The sequence below is a fragment of the Phascolarctos cinereus genome, unplaced genomic scaffold (assembly GCF_003287225.1).
Source record: "Phascolarctos cinereus isolate Bilbo 61053 unplaced genomic scaffold, phaCin_HiC Scaffold_9;HRSCAF=440, whole genome shotgun sequence".
NCBI classification, from domain to species: Eukaryota; Metazoa; Chordata; class Mammalia; order Diprotodontia; family Phascolarctidae; genus Phascolarctos; species Phascolarctos cinereus.
Window position 1 is genome coordinate 441,140 of NW_027556402.1, and position 26,071 is coordinate 467,210.

Sequence of the window (26,071 nt, forward strand, 5' to 3'; positions counted from 1 at the left end):
TGCATTCATTCATTCATTCATTCATTCATGTCAGTGGAATGCAAGGTCCTTAGATGCTCCCAAGCTGGAAAGATCTTGAATACAGGTCTGTATGTACCTATTGTCCAAAGACCAGCCCAGCTGAGATCACAGAGGCTTATCACTGAAGGGTTTGTCACCAGGAGATGAACACATCAATTTTTTTAACTACACCAATTCAAGATGACCTCCCACAAAAACATGGCAGTGTTGCCATGGGCTTTGTTTCCAGTATTCCAAATAAAATCAAAGATTCATTCGTATTTCACAACCCTTGGTGAAGCTCCTGGGGCAGACGTTGTATAGACCGGGTGCTAGAGGAAATAGCAGTTTTTTCATAGGTCAAGGTCAGCCATGCTTCTTGATGCCATTTATATTTTCTAGACTATTGAGAAGTGCCATCATTCCACAGATGCATTTGCAAGTGGCTCCTAGGGGCTCCTTCTGGACAGGGTGACCTCAAGCATTTTTGGGTAGGCCAGCTTTCCCAAGAGACACCCCAACAGATTTAAGAGGGTACCAGACAGAAGCATGATCAAAAAGAAGGAAGCTAAACACTTATAAGTTCCTCCATTGAGTACAGGATAGCACAAGAAGGTAGCCAGAAGAGAGAAAGCACACCAGGGAAGGTGAAGCTAGCATTCTCCTGAGTCTAGAATGCTTCACCTGCTTTTGAAATCCTGCAAGGCTCGGGTCTCTTCACACAATCTTCTGTTTCCCTTACCTGACAGTACCTTCTCTCATGATCTTTTCCTTTAATATCCTATCCTTTTACCCAACACATTTTGTCTTTTGCCACACTTATTTATACCTATAGCAAGGCCTCCAGTGATCATAAGGGCAAGGATAGGGAATGTATAATCTTTCATCCCCATTGCTATGTATAGGGGCTTGCAAACAGTAGGTGCCCAATAAATGCCTATTCAGTGACACTGACTGAAACCTCACATGATTCTGGTGTGAGTTCTGTGGCAGAGAACTCCTTTGGGTGGATTCTTGGGGGGCTTCAACCTCCACAACATGCCCCTTTTGGACCTGCTCAGAACACAGTAGGAAGGAGTCACTTGTTAGGGCTCTACAGATGCTAAAGATACAGGAAAGGATAAAAAAAAATGAGGAATACTGCCCAGAACTGGGTGGGAACAAATTGGATTTAGGGGAGGAAGGGCAATATGGCTGTTGAAAGAAGGCAGAAGCTCAAACCTCATTTCCACTTTCTAGACTTTCCAAGTTGGAGATATTCTAAGGAGAGCCTCTCCTTCCTCTTCTCCTTGGGATTTTAAAAGGATATGGTCAGGTGCTGATGCCCGGGTCACTCTTATCAAGCTGAGGGTGAGGTGAAAGTGTGTTTTGGAGAGTTACCTTCCATATTCTGGGTACGTAAGGCTAGAGGAGGCAATCTGGAAGAAGAAGTAGAGATTTGGGGAGGCAGCTAAGGCTCCCCTCCCCTAGTCTGAAGACCCAGCCCACGCAGGAGCTAGGCAGGGTGGAGTGGGGAGGGCTTAGAAAGATAATATTATCCTCTGGGTCTATAGTAGAGCCTGGGCGACAGCCCATATAGGAACTGGGCAGAGGCATCAACTCCGGACCCAGGTCCAGGAGGTCAAGTAGACATTGGCATGCAGAGGGCTCATCTGGCCCCAGCAGAGTTCCTGGTGTGGAAAGAGCACTGATTCTGGGGTCTGGAGACCTGTTTTCCAGAATGGGGCTTTGGCCGAGGCATTTGCTATTTCTGGGGTTTGGTTTCCTCACCTTTTAAATTAGGTGGGTGAACAGTGCCTGGCATGCAGTAGGTGCTTGATAAATGCTTGATGACTTGACTTAACAGCTGCTAAGGTCACTCACAGCTCTAAAAGCCAGTTAGTCTAGCATGTGTGTAAACAACAGCATTTAGAGAATGCTTCAAGGTTTGCAAAGCATTGGGCCCGCATCACAAGCTCAGCAATTTACAGATGAAAAAAACCCAAAAAACAATGGAGGCTCAGAGAGGTTAAAGGACTTGCCCAGGCTCACACAGCTAGTGAGAGTCTCAGGAAAGGGCTGGACTCAAGTCTTTCTGAATGCCACATTCAGTGCTCTGTACCACCTGGCTGCCTAAATCACAGTCATTCTCTCCATGGCAATATAAAACACAGAGTAATATAGGATGGTATAATAGACAATCTATGTGTGCATGTACGTAAGAATGTATCTATGTATAGACATATTTATGTATCCAAGTATCCACCTATCTATGTAGCTAAGCATGTATCTATGTATGTCTGTATGAATGCATCTGTCATCTGTCTGTCTATCTATCTATCTATCCATTCTTCTATCTCCTCCTCTAGCCATATTGCCCCTGTTCCCATCATTTCTGGGAATATGGAAAGCAGGGACCCATTTACAACAAGCCATGCCCTCCCCAGGGGGACACACTCCATCATTGTTCCCATTTTAGCAAGGATACACGCCCCAAAGGACAATGACAGAAGCAGAAGAAGTGGAACGAGGCACAAACCGGGAAATGCTATCTCACACCATGTTGAGGAAGGGGATACTACAGCTTATATAAAAGCAAAAAGGGATATAGTCCTTGGAGTGGCTGAGTTGATCAAGTATAGTACTTGGGAGTTCAGAAGACCCAGGTTCAAAACTCTTCACTGACACTTATTGTGCTAGTACATGACTGCAAGCAAGCCATAACTCAACAAACCCATTTTCATCATTTATATAGTGGAACAATAATACCCATAATACTTAGTTCATTCGTTTCTTGTGAGACCTAAATGTCATAAATGATATAGAGTACCTTGTAAGTTTGAAATTCCCAAAGTAATTTCAGTTATTACTGACTTTCTCTAAATTATCATACAACTCAAGGCATAGAGAAAAACAGGACCTCATAGTGGAAGGGGATCTCAGAGGGGATCTACTACCACTCGTCGCTGCAAGGGAATCACCCTCTCAGCATCCCCAGCAAATGATCATATGGCTTGTGCTTGAAGAGTGCCACTGATGGGGACCTTGGCGCCTCCATTCCGCATGTGCTTATTAGGACATTACCCTGACACAAAGTCGGAATCTTCCTCTTTGCAGCTTTTTACCACAAATGTCAGACTTCTTGCATAAGGTGGTATCCTGGTTCCCCTCAAAGATCTCTGAGTGACTGCTTAGCTCTCATTGCTAATGCCTAGGACTCTGTTTAATTTTCGCTTTCTATAAAACTCTAAGTCAATAAATGCCTGATATTACAACCCATAGAATGTTCCAAATGCACCCACATAGTAGGTAACCCTAAGGCCCTGAAGGAAAACAAGGACAAGCAAAATTAACTGAGTTGAGAGAGAGCTGGTCCTGGGCTCCACCTACCACCAAAAGAAAGGCATCAAAAAGGACAAATCTCCTTATCGGGGGAAAGGTTTAGCTGCTAGTCTTTTAACAAGAAGGGGGAAGGGAAAGGCAGAAACCTAAGTGCCTGCTACATGCCAGGTACTGTGCCAAGTGCAAACATGGTAAGAAGTAGTGAGCTGAACCCCGAGGACCTGGGTCCAAGCCCTGGCTCAAACCTTGATGTGATGAGGGATCCTAGTCAACTCCTGTCCCTTTTTGGGCCTCCTCTTTCCCAGCTGCAAAATGAACTCATCAGGCATGATCTATCTATACATCTCTGCCAGGTCGATGTGACTCAGTAAGCTCTAAGGTGTAGCCAACTGGGTGGGGTTTTTTTTGGGTGGGGTGTTTTGTTTTTCTCAGGTTTCCTCCTATGGTGGCTTGTGTAGTATTCTGGCTTATGTTTGGCACAGCCCCCCGTAAACACTCTGGGACTGGACCCCATGGTCAACATCATGTCTTCCTCAACATGTAAATGGACTTTCTCTCCAGCAGGAATCCAAGTAAACCTTTTAATATAACAACCCACTGATCACAGCTGGAGGAGTGGGAAACGCATCTGTCTTCTCTGACATTGTATGGAAAGGACCTCCAGTTCCCATGAGGCTGTTTCCTGGCCCAGTGAAGGCAAACACTACAGCGATTATTTCAAACAAAGGACTTCCTCTGAGCATGGTCCCTGGAGAGGCGAAGGCTCAGCTCCTCGTGGAGCCAGCCTTCTCCTGCTGACATGACATCAGGGCTGACTGAGGCAGAGGGCCAGCAGAAATGCACCAGAGTGCGGGACAGTGGGAACCTAGGCAGGGAAAATCTCTGATTCCCCTCCTGGTACAGTGAGGATGTGTTGAAAGTCCACATGGGTGATAAAGACCTCTCTGCTCCAAGAGGCGGTCTGGGAGTAAGACAATTCTCTCATTTGGCCAGAGCCCTTCCCCCTCCATCATCAGTGTGATTTATTTTTAACTCTCCCAAGGAATGTGTGAGAGCATTGGGGCAGTTGGGGTCCAGCTTGCTCAACTTTGGGATCCTGATCTGATGCCAGATGTGTTATCCTCACTATAATCATTGGCTTAAAGGATGGGGAGCTGTCTGGACAGGGATTGGGCCTGGGATTTCATTGGCATAGGGAACTCCCAGGTCAGGAAACTCCTTCTGTTGACCCAGGTTATCATCCAAACCCCAGAATGTCCCTCAGTGCCTGGGGCCTCCTTACCCCAGAACCCCCTGCTACTCCTGTGGCTTTCCCCATGTGGAATGTCCTGCCTTTGATGAAGCCCCCATTTTGTGGAGCGGCCCAAGCCAGCCTGCCTTCCTTCCCCTCTAGGCCTTGTTCCTGGCTTTCTGGACTTCAAAACCATGCCCCCATTGCGGCCCCACCCTCTCCCATCCACCCTCATCCCCAGCTTTTCTATCCTCATAAGAATGGAAGCTCCTTGCAGGCAGGAGCTGTCTTTCTTTTGGCTTGTATTTATTGTATATCTGTAGCTTCAGTGCTTAGCACAATGCCTGGCACACAATAAGCCCTGAACAAATGGTTGTTTTTTAGCCATCTTTCCTTCCTTCCATGAATCCCTTCTCATTCCTAGACTTGGCTCACTGTCCATCTATGCCTGCCCAAGCTTACACATGCACTCATATGCGTGGTGGACACACACACACACATGCACATGCATATACATGCAGTGCACACATGTGCACACATGCACACACATACACACATACACTATAATTTTTATCCATTTTTGCTTGTGTTTTTCTTTTTCTTTGTTTTGGTAATGTTCTAGGCATCAATGCAATGAACATACCATCAGAAGCATCCCATGAAAGGCTTTCAGTAATAGGGTTTCCAAGCTCCACCTCTCCCTCCATCCTTTTCTTTTCCCCTCAAAATAGAAGGAATACGTCATATGCGTCTTAGGAGTTTTACAAAATGAAGGCCTCCCCAAATGGTGCCAGGGTTTGGAGACTGCATGTGGGACTTTAGAATTCTATGTGTGACGTGAAATATATTATGGAAAATCATCATGGAAAAAGTGGTTTAGGATGGAGGAACCCCAGCCCAGACTGAACAAAGGGGAGGAGCCCAAGGTCTTGGGATCCTCAGCAGCAGGGCTTTTCCATATCAGCCAAATGTTTGCAGTGTTGTTTACAATCAGATTCTCACTATTACCTTGTCTGTGACTGCCTGGGCAGGAGGCGAGCATCCTGGCCTCCCTGGGTAGCCTCTCCATTGTGCTCCAGGTGCCCTCTCTGACCTACAATGGCACAGCAACAATCTTACTCATACCCAGACACCTTCCAAGTTCTCTCCTTTTCCCTGCTTTTCAGTCACTCACACAGTTGTCTGATACCCTGGGGCTACTTCACTCCAAGGCTGAACCCCTATTGACAACGATAATATACCTGATCTCATTTCATCATAACTTCCCTATTACAATGATCTTGCACCCCTGGCTGTCATTCACACCCCAGTCTTCATCTGACATCAACAAATTTATGTTACATAACCTCAACTAGGCCTTCACTGATGCAAAGCTATGCTCCTGTACCTCCATAATTAATTTACTATTCCATCCTCCATAGGAGCCTTTTTATCCCATCTCAAACCTCCTATGGTTCCTTCTTCCTCTACTTTCTCAGCTGAAGATCTTACTTCATATTTCACTGGAAAAAAAATGAGGCCGTGCACAGAGAGCTCCTCCTCCTTTTCTCCTCATATTATATTACATAGACGCCTTCTGCTGTGATATCATGCTTCAGCTCTGTCTCACATCAAAAGGGAGGCCCTTCTCTTTGCTTGGGTGATGCCCTCTATCTGCACAAAAGATCCCATTCCATCCCATCTTCTACAGATCGCCCCCCTATCAACCACGCTCTCTCATTAATTCTCAAGCTCTCTCAGTCTACTGGCTCCTTCCCAACTGCCTACAAAAGTGCTCATGTCTCCCTCACACTCCAACAATCCTCATCTGATCTCTCCATCCCTGCTAGTTCTCATCCCACAGCTCTACTTCCTTTGGGGGCTAACCTTTGAGCAGGCTGTCTACAAGAGGTGCCTCCATTTACCTTCCTTTTACCCTCTTCTTAACTCTGCAGTTGGACTTCCAACCTCACCATTCAACTGAAATTGTTCTCTCCAGAGTTACCGATGACATTTTAATTGCCTGTTGTAATGGCCTTTTCTCAATCCTTATCCTCCTGGACCCGTCTGCAACCGTGGTCATTGCTGATCATTCCTGTCTCTTGGGTACTCTCTTCTCTCTAGATTTGCACGACATTTGCTCTCTCCTGCTTCTCTCCCTACCTATTAGACCACTGCTTCACAGTCTTCTTTGCAGAACCTTCAAATCTATGTATCTACCAAGCCTCTGTCTTGGATATTCTTCTCACCTCTCTCCTGTTTGTCATCTCATGAGACCCCATGGTTCCAATGACCATCTCTATGCACATGGCTCTTAGCCCTAATCTCTCTCCTAATTTCCATTTGCATGTCTCCAGCTGCCTATTGGACATCTCAAGCTGGATGTCCCACAGACATCTTAAATTCAACCTCTCCAAAACTTAATTATCTTTTCTTCCAAACCCTCCTCCCTCTCAAGTTTCCCTTTGACAGCCAAGGACCCCACTCCCCTCCTAGTGACTCAGACTTGTAGCCTAGGTGTTATCCTCAAATCTCCCCTGTCCTTTATTCCTCCTTCACCTATTTAATCATCTGTCAATTCCTGCCAATTCTATCTTCATAATATCTCTTAAATATGTCTCCTTCTGTCCTCTGATACTGCCACCATTCCAGTGTAGGCCCTTATCCATCCCACACCTAGATTATTCCAGTAGCCTGCTGGTGGGCCTTTCTGCCTTAAGTCTGGCCATCCCTCATTCAACTGTCAAATTGATCTCCTTAAATCTCAGGTCTGATCATATCATACATTCTTTCTCCCTCCTCCCTAATCCTACTCCCATTCAATGAACTCCAAAGCCTCCCTAAAATCTCCAGGATCAAATATAAAATCCTCTGCCTGGCATTCAAAGGCATTCATAATCTGGCCCCTTCCGTATTTTTCCAGGGTCCCCCTTTACAACCCTCCCCCCACTCCCACCAGGTAGTCTGTGATCCAGTGACACTGAGCTCTTGGCTCTTCCCAACACAACACTCTTTCTGTAACTCGAAGCATTTTCACTGGCTGTCCCCATACTTGGAATGCTGTGACTCTTCATCTCCATCTCTTGAATCCCCTGGCTTCCTTCATGTCTCAGCTACATTCTCACCCTCTGCCGGAAGCTTTTCATGAGCCAGAGGAAGCTAGGTATCACAGTGGTTAGAACACTGGGCCTAGAGTCAGGAAGACGATTTCAAGTCTGGCCTCAGACAGTAACTGTGTGACCCTGGGCAAGACACTCTAACCTCAGTCTGCCTCAGTTTCCTCAACTGTAAAATGGGCTCCTACCTCCCAGAGAGGTTGTGAGAATCAAATGAGATAATATTTGTAAAGCACTTAGCACAGTGCCTAACACTTAGTAGGTGCTTAATAAAAGCCTGTTTCTTACCCCTACCCCCCTCCTTATTTCTTTTAATGCCGGTGCCTTTCCTCTGAGGTTACTGCCAATTTATCCTGCTTATATCTTGCCTGTACATTCGCTTGCATGTTGTTTCACTCATTAGAATGTGAGCTTTTTGAGGTCTGAGACTCCCTGTGGGGGGGAGGCCCTCCCCTTTTATATCTCCTATGCTTAGCATAGAAGGTGCTTCAGCCAGTGGTTGGCTTGGCGTGACTCACTGGAGACTGAAATGAAAGTAGCAACCTTCCATGAGATAGTCATAATATTTGCATATTCCTCAAGAAATAAGAAACATGAACAAGGTTCACCTTGAACTAAAATGTGGCTAGCAAGAGAGAGAGAATCTGGCATTCTTTGCTAATTTATCCTTTTCCTCATTCCCCTCAGAAACAACTTCAAGCCTTCTCTTCCCTCCTTAAGCTTCCCATTCCTCCTCCTCCTTCTCTTCCTCCTCCTCCTCCTTCTCCTCTTCCTTCTCCTCCTCCTCCTTCTCCTCCTCTTCCTCCTCTTCCTCCTCTTCCTCTTCCTCCTCTTTCTCCTCCTTCTCTTCGTCCTCCTCCTCCTTCTTCTCCTCTTCCTCCTCCTTCTCCTCCTCTTCCTTCTCCTCCTCCTCCTTCTCTTCCTCTTTCTCCTCCTCCTCTTCCTCTTCCTCCTCTTCCTCCTCCTCCTTCTCCTCCTCCTTCTCCTCCTCTTTCTCCTCCTCCTCTTCCTCTTCCTCCTCTTCCTCTTCCTCCTCTTCCTCCTCCTCCTCTTCCTCCTCCTCCTCTTCCTCTTCCTCCTCTTCCTCTTCCTCCTCTTCCTTCTCCCTCTTCCCCTCCCAATCTCTCAGTCGGGGACCTGGCCTCCTACTTAGGCTATTCTTCCTGAGTTCTTTCTCCATTCCCTTCATCTCAAACCCCTTTGACATCACCTCCCACTCTCTCCTCTGCTCGGCTCTCAGACAAAGAGGTAGGCCTTCTCCTGGTCTCCATCTACTCTTGGTCTCATCCCCTCCTGTCTTCCCCAGAAGATTTCTGTTCCCTCTCCCTCATCATTGCTAATTCTGCACTCTAGGCCTAAGCAAAGCAAGTGCTTGGAGACGACTATCATGGCTGCCTGCCTATTTTCTTCTCTCTTCCAGGAAACATCCTCAATTTCCTTCCACTAGTAATTATGGTGTGTTTTCTAGTCTCCTCTCCATCCTGGTTCCCCTCCTGTAGATACATCCCCATTTGTCAAGCTAAAATATGTCCTATCAAGGGCTAAAACACGCCTCTTGAAGGATCGTGGTCTCCCTCAAGTCCCTTTTTGTCACCCACAATTGAGTTAGCCCTTCCTGTGGCTGTGTTTTCACATGAATCCATCCCCAAGTCACAGTCAGTATCTTTGGAACAGCAGAATCCTTAGCAATCCAGCACTGAAATTAGGACTGGTGGAGAAGGCATGATTTCTTTTCACAGGGCAGTCCTAGCCCTTGCAAAAAGAAGTCATTCCTAGAATTTTCAGTTGGACTACCCATCTCCCTGTGGGAACCTCCCATTTTCAGACCCCAAGAACTTGTCTTGGAAACTGGGCAGAGCTTGTTTCCTATCTTGGGGCTCAGGTCCCAGAGAAGTGACTGTGGGGGGCATTTGTGTACTCCCCCCCCACCATAGGATGGAATACTCAGAGTCTTCTGAAGAATGGAGCTAAGGGGATCCCAACTAAGGACACAGCCGGGAAAGATGGCACATAGTGAATACTCAGGCCGGGACAGTCTTGATCCTGATACATACAGTCCACTGAGCTTATTGGTCTAACCCTGCCTAGAAAAACCACATTTTCTCTACCTCTGACAATGAGAACAGTAACTGCAATCCCTAACTCTACAAAGCACTTTGAGTTTTTCCAAAGTGATTTGCATATATTATCCCATTGGGTCCTCCTAATCACCTTGAGCAGGAAACTGAGGGTGAGAAAGGTTAAGTGACTTTCACAAGGTCACTCATCTGAGGCAGATTTGGAACTCAGTTCTATCCCCAGTCTGAGTCCAGATCTTTCTCCCTAAGCCACCCAGCTGGTCTTCGGGGAGAGAGAAACCAGGAAGGAAATCTTGCTATTGGTAAGAAGGCCACACTTCCATATTTCCATGACAACAATGGGCACCAGAGAAAATGAAGGAGGACGCTATGAAGGCAGCATTGGTTAGAGCAAGCTCACCAGCCCTGGAGCTGGGAAAACTGGTTTCAGCTCTTGCTCGGACCCTGATAAGCAGGAGGGCCTTTGGGCAAGTTCCTTTAGCCTTTGGAGATCCAATTTCCTCCTGGACAATCATGCTTGTGCATGGCTCTGTGTGAGGAGCCCATAGTACCTCAGAAATGGAAGCTTTTCTTAAGATTCCTGCGGTGAAACCATCAACCTGGCTAGAGAGACTGGAAATAGCTAGAGATGGGAGTGCCTGTGGGGAATGGGTCTAGGGGAAGAAGAAACTTACAGCATGTGTTCAGGAAGAATTGTCCGCATTCTGATCCCCTCCAAGGCACAAAGTTCAAATGGCACCAGAAAAGAAGGTTCGAAAGTATTTGCTTCTCACAAGTTGGTGTTGGAATGATAGCTTTACATAATGCATTCATTAAGCGCTTGTTGTGTGCCTTGCACTGTGATAAGCACTGAGAATACAAAGAGAAATCCAAAGAGAGAGTCTGCCTTAAACGAGTTTATATTCTAATGGATTAGAGTCGCTATTCCTTCAAAAATTAACACCTGATGTCCCTCCTGGGTGACTCAACATACTTAACTAGGAATGGAAAAAGAAACAAAGCATAATGGTAAAAGAAATAAAACTTAGAATGGTCCTTGTTTCCTTCGGAAGTCAAGAGGCTGATGGACATTTCAGGGAGATTGCCATTAATAGTAAAAGTGCCCAGTGGAGACCTAATTCCATCAAAACTTCTGACCAAGTCATTTGATAGGTGTAGGCTACAGGTGTAGACATTATCTCATCAAAAACTCTAATTTTTTGCAGATAAGATCTGAGTTAATAAAGGGGATTTCTGAAAGACAGAGCCCAGAATTCAGATCCAGGTAGGTCTTCTAACTTTAAATCCAAAAGTTTTTTTCCCCCTATTTTGTTATGTTGCCTTTGTGAATAAGATGCTCTTCACATAGACAAGATAGAGAGATAAGGAGGAAGATGGCAGGTGATGATTCAGCTAGGTAGAAGTGACCTGGCTGACTGGCCAGAACCAAAGAGAAATCATTAACAGATGGCTATGAAATTGAAAGGAGGTCTCTAGGGGAGTGCCCCAGGGCTTTGTTCTCAGTCCTGTGATCCTTAACATTTTTCTCATTTACTTGACTGAACGCCCCAGGTGGCATGATTATCAGATTTTCACAAAGGCCACAGTGGGGAGCAATGCCTCCATGATTAGACCTAGGTAGATTGGAACATCTAATAAGATAGAATTTGATAGGAGTAAACGTAACATCTCACAATTGAGTTGGAAAATCAACCTTACCATTTGAAGGACGGTAGGGGTGACCAGATAGCAGTTCAAGAAAGATGTGGAGGTTTTAATGGAGGTTTTAATGTCATTCAGTAGAGCACTATGGCCATCAACCAAGTTAATTTCATGTTAAGCTACATTGAAAGAGGAATGGAATATATGATTGGGTTGGTAGAATATAAACTCTGTGAAGGCAGAAGCCATTTCAATTTGTGTTTGAATTGGAAGCGTATGATACAATGTCTATGTGTAAGTCAGTTAATAAATGTTGAATTGAACTGGGAAACCCTCAGCACTCTGCTCTGGTAAAGACCCACAGGGAATATGGCAGTCAGCTCTGGCCACCAGATCTTTAGAAGTTCATTGATGAGCTGGAGAGTGTCCAGTTGGAGGTGAACCACCTCAAAGTCATGGGCTATGTGGGGATTCATTGGAGGAATGAGGAACCTTAAACCTGGAAAACAGAAGACACAGGGATCTAAGATAACTGTTTCTAATTACTGGAAGGCCTGCCATGTGGCTGAGGGATTAAATGTGTTCAGTTTATCCCCAGACAATCAAGAGAAATGGGAGAAAGTCACAGAGGCTGATTTTGACTTGATTTCAGGGAAAGTGCTCTAATATTCAGAGCTGTCTTAAAGTAGAATAGGCTGCCTTGGGAGGGGGAGGTGATGAGATCCTCTTCCTCGGAAGTCCCCAAACAAAAGCTCAGTGTTCCCTCGTTGGGATATTTTAAAAGGAAATATGGATTGAGCATGGATTGGATTGGATACCAGTCTAGGTGGTGCCATGGTGCATATAGTACTGGGCCTACAGTCATGAAGACCTGGATTCAGATCTAGCCTCATGCACTTACTAGCTGTGTGACCCTGGGAAAGTCACTTACCTTCTGTTTGCTTCCCTTTCCTTATCTGTAAAATGCGAATGATAATAATAATAACACCCCCCAGGTTGTGAGGATGAAATGAGAAAATATTTGCCTGGCACATAGTAGTGCTATATAAATTGCTAGTTATCACTCTTATTTTTAGATATATTCTGTGGTCCTTTCCAGCTCTGTAATTTCACAGTAAAAAATGCAGGGTCCTTACCAAACATGCCTCAGAATATCACTTTAAAACCAGGATGAAAGAATGCTCAATGCACCAACATGTGTACTACAGCCCAAACCAACAGAAAACCTTGAAGCTTGCAAATCAACCAAGCAGACAGCTATTTGCAAACTCTGAACATCTTCTCTGGTATATCTTACATCCAAGCAGAGTAATAAGCCAGCTCACATTGGGAAGGTTTTCAAGGCCCATGACTAAAGAATAACCTTGTCCATGCATGGGTCTTACCTTTTTTTCTCGAAGAATGACTTGCCCACCACACAGTTCCCCAGTGGTCATGGGAGGTGTTCCATGTTCCAAGGACACGCCCTCTCTGGAGCCAGAATCTGGGGTATGTTTGTTTTGAGGGACACTGTGGGAGTGTATGACTCCACTTTTGTCCAGAGGGTGGAAACAACAGGGAGGATCCCCAAAGCAGCTTTCGGAGTCTTCTGATTGTGGTTGCACTCTCCCAGCACAGTGAGAGGCAGAGGACCCATCCTGTAGAGCCTCACCAGCATGCCTCTCATTCCTGTCTTTGATGGTGTCAGCATATTTTCTCCGTTGCTGTGCAATCACAGCAGAATGGAGCAGCTGTTTCTCAGGCAGAATTTCATTTGCACTCAGAGTCTTTGAGAGATCTGCTTTGGAAGCCTCTCTGACTTGACTTACTGTGAAGTGGCTGCCAAGTTCCTGGTTGTCTCCATTAAGGTCCCAGTCTTCTTCCTTTCTACTCTCCTCCATAAGAACAGATTCATGATCAGGTTCACTGGCTTTCCCCAAGGACCCCAAAGAGATTGGTGACCCCTGATCCTCCTCAGTGCCTGGTAGCATCTTCACAAAGGTACCTGTCCCATTCAGTCTCCACTGACCTGCTGTTTCCCTGTCTCCGCTTGTCCAGTGGTTCACAGCACCCAGTTTTGTCTCTGCATCACCGTCCTCGTCAGAGATGTGGACCAGAGTTTCTGTGCTGGCCTCCAGGGAAAGGAGGCCCTCCTCCCCATCATAAGTGTCATTCCCATCCAGTTCCCTTGAAACATTTCCCAGGAGCTGCTCAGGGCAGCTGGACAGCTCTGAGGCCTGGCAGCAATCTGGCAGGGACGCCCACTTCTGGTGGTGGCCCCCAGTCAGGGCACCTTCCTTTTCCATGCTCTTGGGCAAGCTGTCAGCTACCAGCCCATGGTGACATGTTGGGGTTGGAGCATCCGGATGAAGGAGCAATCCCATCCGCTGGGTGACATGCTCTTCCCAGCTCCGCTTCCTGACTGCCACAGACATGTCCCTGCAGTCCAACAGGGGACCCTGATATTTCTAATCCAAGGGGCACCCAAGGAGGTGTGGTTAGGTCTTCTAAGGCATCAGAAGAGGAGAAGAGTTCTCATCACTTCCACATCTGTAAGAAAGACAGAAGACTTAAGGCCAGATGCCCATCCAAGGGTCAACTACATCTCAAAGTTTGGGAACAATTAAACAGGGCTATGAATATTAGAGAGAGAGAGATGCTTAAAAAAACCAAAACCAAACCACAACATTTCAAATGAGAGGCAGTGTGGCTCCATGGATATAGAGCCTGAAAGATCTGGGTTCAAATCCCACCATCTGATACCCACAGACTGTGTAGCTCTCAGGAAGTCACCCAATCCCTCCATACTCTATGCATCACACAGTAAAGATGCCCGCCTACACTGGTAGAGAGAATTTCCTGACTTCATGGAGTCAGGGAGAGAGAAGAGGGTAGAAGTGGGTGGACCTGGGGCACAGCCACCCACAGCCAGGGGATGTGATAGAGATGATGATTCGGCAAAGGACGCTAAGAAGATGTAGTCATTGCTGTATGAGGAAAGCCCAGAGAGAGAGCAGCGAGTGGTAAGAAAATATTACTGAGAAGATGGTGATCGTCAGCATCAAATGGAGCAGAGTGGGGGAAGGATTAGAATGAAGGAAGAGATGGTCATAACAGGCTATTAGAACCCTCATTCTGAGGTTTGTTTTTGTGAGGTATTTGGGGTTAAGTCACTTGCCTAGAGCCACACAGGTAGTGAGTGTTATGTGTCTGAGGCCAGATTTGAAGTCAGGTCTTCCTGACTCCAGGGCTGGTGCTGCACCACCTAGATGCCCCCTGAGGTTTGGAGAGAGCAGTATCTGTTGCCTTCTAAGGACAGAAGTCAGACTGAAGAAGTTAAGAAAAACTGGGAGGAGACGGAGGAGACAATGTGTATAAGAGCTTTTGGTTTTCCTAGGAGTTTGGCGGAGAAAGAAATGAGCTACAGAAAACACTATTTTGAAGAGATAGGAGAAACTATGGAGGCTTGCTTAAAAATAGAGGAGACAGGCGTGTTTGTAGGGAGTAGGGAAAAAATGAGTAGATAGGGAAAGACTGATAATTAGAGAGGAAAAGGGGCTAATTGTAGTGGTGATCTGCTGGAGAACTCGAGAGAGATTAGGCTTAGGGGCCCCTGTGGGGAGATCAGTGCTAGCAAGGAGAAAGGTCACCTCTTCCTAAGCAGGAATAAATAGTGAGAAAGGAGGAGGTGACTGACGTCAAAGTGTTGTATGAGGTCAAGAAGGGGAAGAGGGAAGTCGGGGTAAATGGTCTCTATTTTCTCAGTAGAAGAGGAGGTTTGGGGCAGCCACTAGTGGTGGACTGTGGTGTGGAGTGAGGTGTTGTGGGACATGGCCAATGTTTCAGTTTGCTTTGCCTAATCGTACTTTTTCGCGATAAGGACCAGTTCTGTTGAGAAACAGAGAGGCAGAGGCAGAGACAGAGGTGGTAGCAAAAACAAATCAATAACACATTTTTTAAAAAATCAAGACTTTCTCATAACAATAAATTTCACTCTCTCAGGGGCCAAATTCATTCTTAGAGCTCTGATTATGGGCAGGGAGGGAAAGGCCTTTTATTTTGACCACTCCAACACCAGCCAGGGTGTGCGTGTGTGTGTGTGGACTACCTAAGACAGAACACTGACTCTTCATGACCGTGATGTATGCCCAGGCACCAAGAGTTAGCCCGGAACAACTTCCTTCTCTAGAAAAGTTGACAAGGGGTCTTTTTGACCGCAACCTGGTAATGTGTTGATGTAGCTACTCTTTTGGTTGGCATTATTATGCCCATTACACAGATGTGGAAATGAAGCTCCATGAGTGAAGGGGTCCCCAATCACAGGGCTTCTGGAAAGAAGCATGGTTGAAGATCTGGGAAGTGTGAGAATGGAAGGTGTAACTGGGGGTCCTTGAGGAGTCCCTCTCTGGGCCTCAGTTTCCACATTTGTCCTATGAGAAGGTTAGACGGGATAACGGTCCCTTCTAGTTCTCCATCCTGTGATTTCATGGCTAAGACTCTCAACCTTGATTTTGCAAGTCTCCTGCCCACTAAGGCCTTGTTTTCTTCCAGGGAGTGGCTATGTCACAGTGGGGGTGGGGGTGGTGGTAAGTCTTACTTAATGATGCTTTGATATCTCTTGGAGATATGAGATAGACCCCCTCTACCCTAGCAGTGGCTGTGCAGCTATGAATCTGTCATTTCTGCTTTGTGATTCTCAGTTTTCTTCTCTGGAGGATGGACATCAGACAGGCAATCCTTGAGACTCTCAAGCGGGTGGTGCTCACAGACTTACTGTGAATACAGGTGGTTATTCTTTGTTCCTTACCTAAAACCCCCAAATGCACTAGGCAGGGAAGGAGGAGGCAGAGACCTTCTCTAACAGGATGGCTTCTCTGGCCCTGGGGCTTCTGGGAATCACTGCCCAGATCTTTCTGGCCTGCCAAGGTGACCAGGCCAGGGGACAAAGATAGACCTGCACAGCATTTTTTTCCCCTCTAAGAGGGCTTTTTCCAAGAGGCCCCAACAGTTAGATGCTGAGATGGTGTGAGCAGCCCCTGGCCTCACACCTGGCCTCCTCAGTCCCCATTGGCCCCACCTGGGCTTCCCACTGGGACTCAGACCTGAAGCACACAGTGCTTCCAGTATATCCACTGCTCTTCCTCTAGAGTGACAGGAGAGCCTTGTTCCTGAGCTCAGGCTCTGCCTGTCAGGTAAATCCAACCCTTTTTGGTTTTTTGCCCATTGTGAAAGGGCCTGGACTCTTCACCGGTTGCTGCTGCCCTGTCAGGAGCTCATTGCAGAACCTGGGGTCCCTGAAAGACCTGTTCCTACATCCAAAGTTCTGGCTTCCTGAGCCAGAAATGATAATCACACCCATTTCCTGACCCCTGTACATCAGACCTATACTGGGTTCTGGATTGGGGGCCACTGCTGTTATCAAGTCCTGTCGATAAATGGGAGCAGAGTGGCCCCCCTCCCGTCCCCACTTGGATTCAGAGGGACCTTAAGCCATTGGGGGAAGGGGAGGAGGAGGAAGAGGGGGAGGGGAGTGGGGAGGGCTGTCAGAGTCCTTCCTTCCCAGAGAGTTGAGCTCCTTCCCTGGACTATAGCAAATGCAGTAACAAAGCCATTTGGGGTTTCTTTGATGACTTTCAAAATGCCTTTATCCTCTAATCCTCTGCATTTCGTCTGACTCAGAATGAAGTCATGCTGAGAATTCCCTTGGGACACTGGGGTGTCAGCCCTTCCTGAGTGAGGCCGAAGTATCCTGGGACTCTCAGTAGGGGGAGGGGCATGTGTGTGGGCACGTGTTCAGACGCCAGAGCTTTAGTAAAGCAGAGGCTGTGGGGTCTGCTGAGATAGAGGCTACGCTGAGGCAGGGTTCCCAAAACCTCCCCAGACCATCCCAGTCCCCTCCAGCCAGTGATGAAATACAGTGTTTGAAGGGCTAGAATCAGTATGGACAACCAGGTGCCATGCCCTAGGGTACCAGTGGGGGTGCCATGCCCACAGGTCTGGTGGTAAATATTTAATAATCAGCTCTCTGGGAGGGGGAAAAACAAATAAGACGCAATTTAAAGTTTAATCTGCATTATTGACATTCTTTCCCATCATTTTCTTAAGTCTAAACAATCAACAAAGAAATAAACCCAGCCCTAATCTGTAGCATTTCTGAGGCGTAAACGTGCACATTCAGAATTGCACAGTCAGCTCTCTAGTCTGAGTTGGCTCCCACACATTCCCTCTGTGGAGGGCAGGTCACCCAACTAACCTCACTCCTGGCTGGGCATGGTCGGGTTCCTGCAGCATCCCATGACCCTCCTGGAGCCCCATCCCGCTGCCTGGCTGTAAGAATGAGTCCCGGGAGCATCCAGGGCTTAGGGTGGGAGGGATCAAAGATGGGGGGAAAGCCAGGATGAGCTACCCTTCCTCTTCTTAAAAACTCATCGAACCTACAACTCTATAAACCCGGCTTAGATAAGGTGAGAATAATCCCTCCTCTACCTTCTGGTATATCTGGGCACTAAAGGGCTCCAGAAGATGTCTGTCGGTCACTATGCATTTATTTCAAGTTCACTGAGTGCCAGGCATGTGGTAAGTGCTAGCCTCCTCATTCTACAGATGAGGCTTGGAGAAGGGAACAGACTTACCCAGGGTCACCCGGCTAGGAAGGATCTCAGGATGGGCTTTGAACCGGCCCTCACCCGCCAAGTCTGGTGCCTTCTCCCCTTCCTTCCCCCCACCCCCCACCACTCCGCTAGGTGGTTTGGAGGAAGAAAAAAGCTTGGTCATCTCTTCCTGGCTGAATTAATCTGGCCTATGTTTCTCTTGTGCAAACCTACAGGAAAGGTGCTCCCTAGGGTGGGTGGGAGGAGCAGATGTGGGAGGGGCACGCACTCTCTTTTGCAGGTTGAGAATGGGTCAGAGGCTCTCCGACTCTAATTTTCTCTCCTCCTTTGTCATGACTTCAGTGAAATGCATCAGGAAGGTTTAGCAAACCAGAAAGGTTCCAAGTCGGGCCTGGTGATGAGGAGAAGGAATAGCCAATGAAAAATCCCAGAAGCCTTGCAGTTACCAAGGACCTCCTCTTCCTCCTCCTCTCCTCCTCCTCCTCCATCTTTAAAGATCTCCAGGGAAGGACATGCTGGATGCCCTTCTTAACTCATTCCCAGCATTACTGGCCTGATCAGCTGTGAGTTGGCTGCATGGCAATGCAAGAGTAGGAAAAGGAAGAGAGGGGGCCAAGGGAAAGGTCCAGAAAGGAGAGAAGGGGAGGGGAAGCTGGGACCCAAGGGGATCACTCCATTGTACCCAGATCCCAACAGCTGCCATCTGTGTGTTTCTGGGTCTCTCCTTTTTCTGCCGCTGTCTTATTCCTAATACCAACTGCTGTCCCTTTTTATACATTGGTCCCCCATGTCATCAACAACCTCAGCCCCTCTGATCTCCATCTTTAGTCCAACTCAATCATCATTGGCTGAGGTCGTGCTTTGAAGGGTGTACCCACCAGCCCCATGACCAAATTTGCTGTGATCACAAGGATTCCTCCTGACAGGTGTGGCTGACTTGGATTGAGTTGGCATTCATGGGCTTTCCTGCACCCTTATCCTTCAGTCCAGCTCAGGGGCAAGCAGTGGGAAGAGAGGATCCTGGAAAGGGGAAGAGGGAGCTGGCCCTCCCTTGGAGAGATAACAGCAGTGCTCTCCTGGTGGGCTTCACTGCACCCCACTTTTGGGTTCAGGTCCCTGCCAGAAGTGGTTTAAAAGTCTGTCTATGGAGAGTTACCACCCTAAAACAGCGCTGGTGGACAAGGGACACTGTGGCGTCAGGCCTGGAGCTTGGGACAGGTCAGGCTTCTATCACATGGCCAGCACTTATGACCTGAGGGACACTGAGTAACTGTCTTGGCTTCTCTGAGCCTCATGGTGCTGTCTAGCTGAGAAAGTGCAGACCTCCAATAAACCCACAGATCTGGGAGACATTGACATTAGAGGAAATTCGGTGACATCACTCTGTATCTGAGGATCCATCCTTTGACAGGGACTAGGATGAGGCCTTCCAGGGGAAGAGAGCGGAGGGGCCATTTCTCTGCTTTTGTTCCCTCTTAATTCCTGATTCTTTACTCTGAGGATGACAAATCAGGCCCTCTGCTTTGGTGACAGGCTCCCTTGAGGCATCTGACCAGCACAGTCCAGGTGAACACTGCCTCTGTGACTATAGATGTGTCAGCCTGGGAACAGGATGGCCGTTGCTGCCTCAGTCTTGGGCAGAAAGGAGCAGACTGGGGTCCCAGCTCCTGTGTTCTTATATCTTCCTACTCCTGAAGGAAAGACTTCCTGCACATGGGCTACCTGGGCGGCCATCTATGTGATGTGATTGAGGGCATCAAGAAGCGCTCTTCATTCAGGAGCCAGGTGGCTTTCTCTATCCAAGTTCAGTGCAGAGCCTGGTGCATAGGGAACAGTTGTTCACTTACCTCTGGGACTGGTATGGGTGAAGAGAGGCAGTTCCTGTAGAGCAAAGAGCATGGTGCATGGACTCAGAGAGCTTGGGTCAAATGCTGGCTCCTTGGTTCTGTCACTTTGGGCAAGACATATCCCCTCCCTCGGCCTCAGTTTCTACATGGCCTGTACACCCCCTTTCAACTCAAAATCTATGACCCATGCCCGTTCCTTCCAAAGGCACAAACCCATTTGTGCCTAGTTGTCTTGGGTGAATCTCATCCACATTCTTTGATAGGTTCATGACAGGAGGGTCACCCAACGCATTGGAAGACTTCCTCTCTGTTTCCTGACATTACAAGGATGCAAGTGAAGCTCTCTTGTGGTCAACCCCTCATTTCTCCTTTTTACCATGAGATCTGCACATCTTCCCTTCCTTTCCACTTCCCAGATGACTTCCTTCACTGGTTCTTTTTGGAGCTGCTCCTTGGCTCTAAGCTGAAAGTGCTCCCATACACCCCACATGTCCCTGCTGCCCTCTGAGTGATGTTCATTTTCAGTCCTCTGGACACTGTTGGATTCCATATCTCACAGTCACACACAAAAACTGGCAGAATATGGGTATTAAGAGTTGGTCCTTTATTTCTAGGAGAAGATCTGGATCATCAAAGGAGCTTTGCAATTCCCTGAAGGCAGTGTAGCTCACTCTCATCCTTGTCTTTAATGCTGGGCACATTGTGTTGGTGCCAGATATGTGTATGAATAGGCTAACCCTATATATGGGGTGTCTAGCCAATTTCAAGGCCTTATTTGGGCAACAGACATTCTTCCTCCCCATGGAATTTCATGTGTGGGTGGCCAGACCAAACCTATTTGTGTGGTTGCTGATCTCTTCCAGAGGCTCTGTCATAGTCCTGAGTAGCCCATGGCAGGTCAATGCAGAGTAGCATTGGGTGGGAAACTCTCTCTTTATAGGGTCCCTCCTTACCTTTACACTGCCCTAATTCTCCTCAAGGGAAAAAAAAACAAGGTGGAAAGGAACAGGTGAAGATGTCAGAGGACCAGATTCAAATAAAACTATAAAGCATAAAGTCTAGGTGATATTTGTTAGAACAAAGAGAAGGTGACCCACAAAACAGATTAGATACACAAGGCCCTGGCTCAATCAGATATGGAAGCACAATGTCCAATAAACCCAAAGATACCACTTACAGGGGTAAGGACTCACCATTCAAGAAAAAATCCTGGGAAAACTGAAAAGCCATCTGGCAGAAATTAGGCAGAGACCAGCATCTCATAATAAATGCCATACTGATCTCCAAAAGGGATTCATGACCTAACTATAAAGCTTCAGGCCATAGCAACATCAGATAAGGAGAAGACATATCTTTTATAACTGGATCAGTTATACCTTCTCTCCCTTCTTTATGGATCAGGGGGATGTTCTTGACTGAACAAGGGGTAGAGATGACTATAAAAGGTATGATCCATAATTTGGATTAGATTGTATAGATGAGGAAACTGAGGTCCATGAGGTGAAGATGCAGTGATCTGCTGGCCCTCAGGTCATCCTGTCTCCTTTATCCAAGAACTCAGTCCCTAATACAGCCATCTTGTATCCAGCCCAGCCCAGGCCTTGCCCTTATACCTGCAGACTTCAGCAGACTTGTCAGTTTCCCTTTGACCGCACTGACTTCCCACTTCAGAATTTCCAAGACCAGCACTTCACTTCAACCACTCAATGGGGTGATCCCCATGACCCCCATGATCCAGATGGGTGAAATGTCTCTCTGATCACATCCTCTAATCCTTTCAGCTCCCTTCTGCCTCTATCTTTGTTCTCTGTTGTGATCATGACCTCTAGCCACTCTCCTGTTCCCTGCTTTCCCCCCTGTATCACCCCTCCTCTGAACTCACTTTCTTCCCTTTCTAGGCTGGATTCCATAAAGAAGGAGTTCAACTCTATGCTTACCTCTATCCTTTCTTCCCCTGTCCTACTTCTAGCCTTTGATTACTGCCACTACCTGCTCATGTCTTGGAGGACTTGTATCTCCTAGAAGAAGTCATAGCCCTTTGTGGGCTAGGTCCACTAAAGACACATCATCCTCTAGTCTCTCCTTCCATTCCCTCCACAATGATTTTTCCAAACCTTACATTCCTTCTTTAGGGAACCTGCACCAACTCTCCCATTCCCTCTCAGTAGCAGACTTTTCTCAATACTTCATGGTTTGTGGGGTCCCTCACCTCAAAAGCCCTCTGCTTACTCCCCAGTCTCTCCTCTTTTCCTCCAGTATCTGATGGCCCTTCTCCTTGTCAAGACCAACCCCTATCCTTCTCCTTCTGCTATCCTATCCCTCTGCTGTCTCCTTTAGGAGGCTGCCCCTTTAATTATCACTGTCACTGTCCTCATCTTTAGTCTTGACTGTTATCATCAGGATCTTTCCCTGTAGGCTACCAGTAAGCCTAGGTATCCTACCAGTAGGTCCTAGGTTTCCACCCACATCTTAAAATAAATGCACAAAAAAAAACCAAAGAAAAATCTTCCATCCTTGAAAGCTATAGCCTTGTATTCTTTCTTCCTTACAGTTAAACTACTGGAAAAAGTGGTCTATATTCATTGCATCCACTTTTTCACCTCCTACTCACTTCTCAAACCCCTGAATTCTGGATTCTGCTCTCCCTCAACTTTTTTTTTTTTGCCAAATTCCCCAGTGATCTTGGAATGGCTCACTCTGCTTCTCTTTTCTCAACCCTTCATCCTTCTTGACCTTTGTGCATTTTTGTGCCCGCCTCCTCTCAGATTCAGCTCATTTCAATAGCTCCTATGAGACTCCTCTCTCCTGATTCTCTTCCTAACTCACCCCTTCCTTCCCAGTCTTCTTTGCTGGATCTTTAGTCCTCACATGTCTGCTCAGCATGCATTCTCTTCTCTTCTATCACTACAGCTTCTCTCTTGGTGATCTTATCTCCCTTGGCTTCACTTTTCATCTCTACATAGATGAATCCAGAATGCATATATCCAATGCTCACCTCTTTTCTAAGTTCAAATCCTGTATCACCAAGAGCCTATTGGGCATCCCTGCCCAACCCCAGCCTCACATAGGTGTCTTACAGGCATCTCAACTGCAACCTGTCCCAAGGTGAGCTTATTATTCTTCCCCCTAACCTCAACATTTTCCCTAACCTCTTTCTACCTTTCCCATTTCTTTTGAGGGCACCACCCTCCTTCCAGTTACCCAGTTTCACAACTCAAAAATACCCTATATTTTTTTCCTGCCTATCATCTCCAATATCATATTAGTTATTGAGTGCTGTCCAAATTATCTGGCCAGCATCTCTCAAATACATACCCTCCTGTTCTCTCTCCCAACTGTCACTCAAAGAGAGAATTTTACTACCCCTCCCCTGGACTAATGTAACTTCCTACCAGTTAATTGGTCTCCCTACTTCCAGCCTCTCAAAATCATTGTTTACCCATCTGATTCTGGCAATGCTTTGCTAAAGGACCTCTCAGTGGCTCCCAATTGCCTCTGGGATGGAATACATGCTTCTCAGTTTGCCATTGAAATCTTTCTGTGTTTTCCTCTCATTTTAACTCCTTAGACATTTCCCATAATTCTCCTTCACTCCTCTATGTTCTGGACAAAATGGGGGTATTTACTATTCACCAAATTTGGTATTTCATCTTCTCCTCTGTGACTTTGCCCAGATGGACCTTCATACCTAGAACACTGTCTCTGTGAAGCCTCCAACGTTCAAATCTGGCACTGCCTCCAACAGGAAGCCTTCCCTGACTCCACTGTCATTGGTTTTCTCCTTCCTAAAGCTGTCTTGTATGTCCTTCCCATTTTGTTCCCAGAATGTAAGCTCCCTAAGGACAAAGCCTAGTTTTCATTGTTGTCTTCATATACCCAGCATCTGGCCACGATGCTCTCCAAAGAATGGCTGTTCAATAAATACTGGTTGAGTTGAATTGAATGGGTTGAAGAAGAGGATAAAAATCAAGGCAAAAGCTTCAGTGAGTGAGGCTATGAGCACTTTACACCTTGACTTTTTGGTAACCAAAGAAACCCACAAAAAAAACTCTTGGGGAAATTAGTCCAGGAGTGACGGGGAACTCTGTCACATGGAACTCCAAGGACACTAAGAGAAGCCAGCAAATTTGCTTTTAAGTCCTAGCAAGATTTTACAACATCTTATGCCTTCTGACCTACTCCTTATTCTTCCTTCTCTCTTTGACCTCCAATCCCTCAAGAACTCAGTTCTTTCCCCAACCATCCCCCCTCCACTCCTGCACTTTCTTCCCTTCCCAATATCGACCCCTGGTGAATCAGTTCAATTCTATTCTGCCTTTGAGTCTCTTGTCCCTTTATCTATGACAGTGACTCCAAGATGGAGGAAATCCTGAGTCCCTGCTCCAAGCCCATCACAAACAGATGTTATTGTCAGCACAGCTAAGTCTTCTGGCAGCCCCCAGTGCTCTCTGATTGATTTGTTAACCTCCTCTCCAAACTTTCTTTTCTCTCTTCAGGACATCCACAGAACCTCTCACCACCACCCTCTCAGTTGAGGACCTCGTGCCTACTCCACCCTTGGAAGCAGTTGAGGCCATTCTCCAAGAGTTCCTACTTCTCCCTTCTTTCTCACCTCGTGTCCCTCAGAGCCTTCTGCCATCATCCCCTCCTTCGTCTGTCTCACATGAAGAGGTGGCCATTCTTGCCGAGGTACACCCACTGCAGGCACAAGTGACTCCATGCCCTCCCATCTCCTCCAGCAGATTGTGTCCTCTATAATTCCCATGCTTTCACTTTTCTTCATTCTCTTCCTGTGTACTGGCTGATTTTCTACTGCTTACAAACATGCCCTCGTCTGCCCCATCAAGCAAAGCAAAACAGAAACCAAAAACAAGCAATATTCAGTCCTGCTCTCCTAGCTGGCTAGCATCTTCTATGTCTCTTCCTCTTCATGATAAAATTCCTCCAAAAAAAGTCATGCTCACTGGATGCCTTCATTTTCTCTCCTTTCATTGTCTTCTTGAGTTTCTACAATCTGGCTTCTGATTTCATTGTTCAACTGATAATGTGCTCTCTCTCAAATTATCAAAGGACTCTCTCTTTAAAAAAAAAACATTGTTAATGTCTTTTGTTTTGATCCTATTTAAATCTCTCTTAGAATTCTTCTCTGCTCTCTCCATCACAGATTACAAAGAAAAATGAAGAAGAGGAAGAAAACCAAACCAAACCAGCAAAATCAATGAAAACATCTGAAAGGTCATCATCTCATGCCTGGATGATTGCAGTAGTCTGTGGGGGAATCTTCCTCCCTCGAATCTCTTCCTATTCCAGTCCATCTGCTACTCAGCCACCAAAGTGATTTTCCTAATGAGCAGATCTCACCAAGTCACCCTTTCCCTACTCAACAAATTCCAATGGCTCCCTATTGCCTCTAGGATCATGCTCTGTTTGGTGTTCAAAGCCCTTCATAACCTCACCCCCTCTTACTCTTTCCAGCTTTTTTTTAAAGTGAGGTAATTGGGGTTAAGTGACTTGCCCAGGGTCACACAGCTGGTCTGAGATCAGATTTGAACTCAGGTCCTCCTGACTCGAGGGCCAGTAGCTGCCCCAATCTCTCTGGCCTTCTTACTCCTTACTCTCCTACATGTGCTCTTCAATCAATGCCACTGGCCTCCTGACTTTTCCTTGAACAAGCCATCCCAGCTTCTGAGGCTGAGGATTTTCTCTGAACACCTTTTATCTTGGGAACACTCTTTTTTCTCACCTCTGCCTCCTGGCTTCCCTGGCTTCCTGCTACTTCCAGTTCAAGTCCCTCATTCTGCTGGAAGTCTTTCCCAGTCCTCCTTAATCTTAGTGCCTTCCCTCTGGTATTATTTCTAATTGATCCTGTATATAACTTGTTTGCATACAGCTGGTTGTATGCTGTCTCATCATTAGATGGTGAGCTCCTTGAGACCAGGGAGGATTTTTGCCTTCCTTTGAATCCTTAGTGCTTAGCACAGATCCTATGCTCCATAGCAGTAGACCCTGTCCTCTGGCCCATAGTAGGTGTTTAATGAATGTTGCTAATTGATTGAAGATTAAGCCAAATAGTATAAAATCTTGGACTTGGATTGAAAATATGAACCTCCCTGTGATAAGGGAGGAAGAGTTATGGATCTGTCTGAAAATAATTTGGGCAAACCAGTGGATGGCAAATCAAGGGTGTAATAGTAAAGCTGAAGCAGTTAATTAATCCAATCTTGGGCTGTAGTAAGAGGCAAGATATCTAGGAATCAGGAGGAGATGG

General features: G+C 46.6%; 1 protein-coding gene across 2 annotated transcripts in view; it reads right to left on the reverse strand.

The window, feature by feature from the left end:
• The window catches only part of DLC1 (DLC1 Rho GTPase activating protein), a 212,951-nt gene that overhangs the window by 180,238 nt on the left and 6,642 nt on the right, over positions 1-26,071 (reverse strand). For both annotated transcript variants that reach the window (XM_020979611.2, XM_020979610.2), the window contains exon 2: positions 12,752-13,895. In XM_020979611.2, the coding sequence (XP_020835270.1) occupies positions 12,752-13,780 (1,029 nt within the window). In that variant the 5' untranslated portion in view covers positions 13,781-13,895. The remainder of the gene's footprint in view (positions 1-12,751; positions 13,896-26,071) is intronic.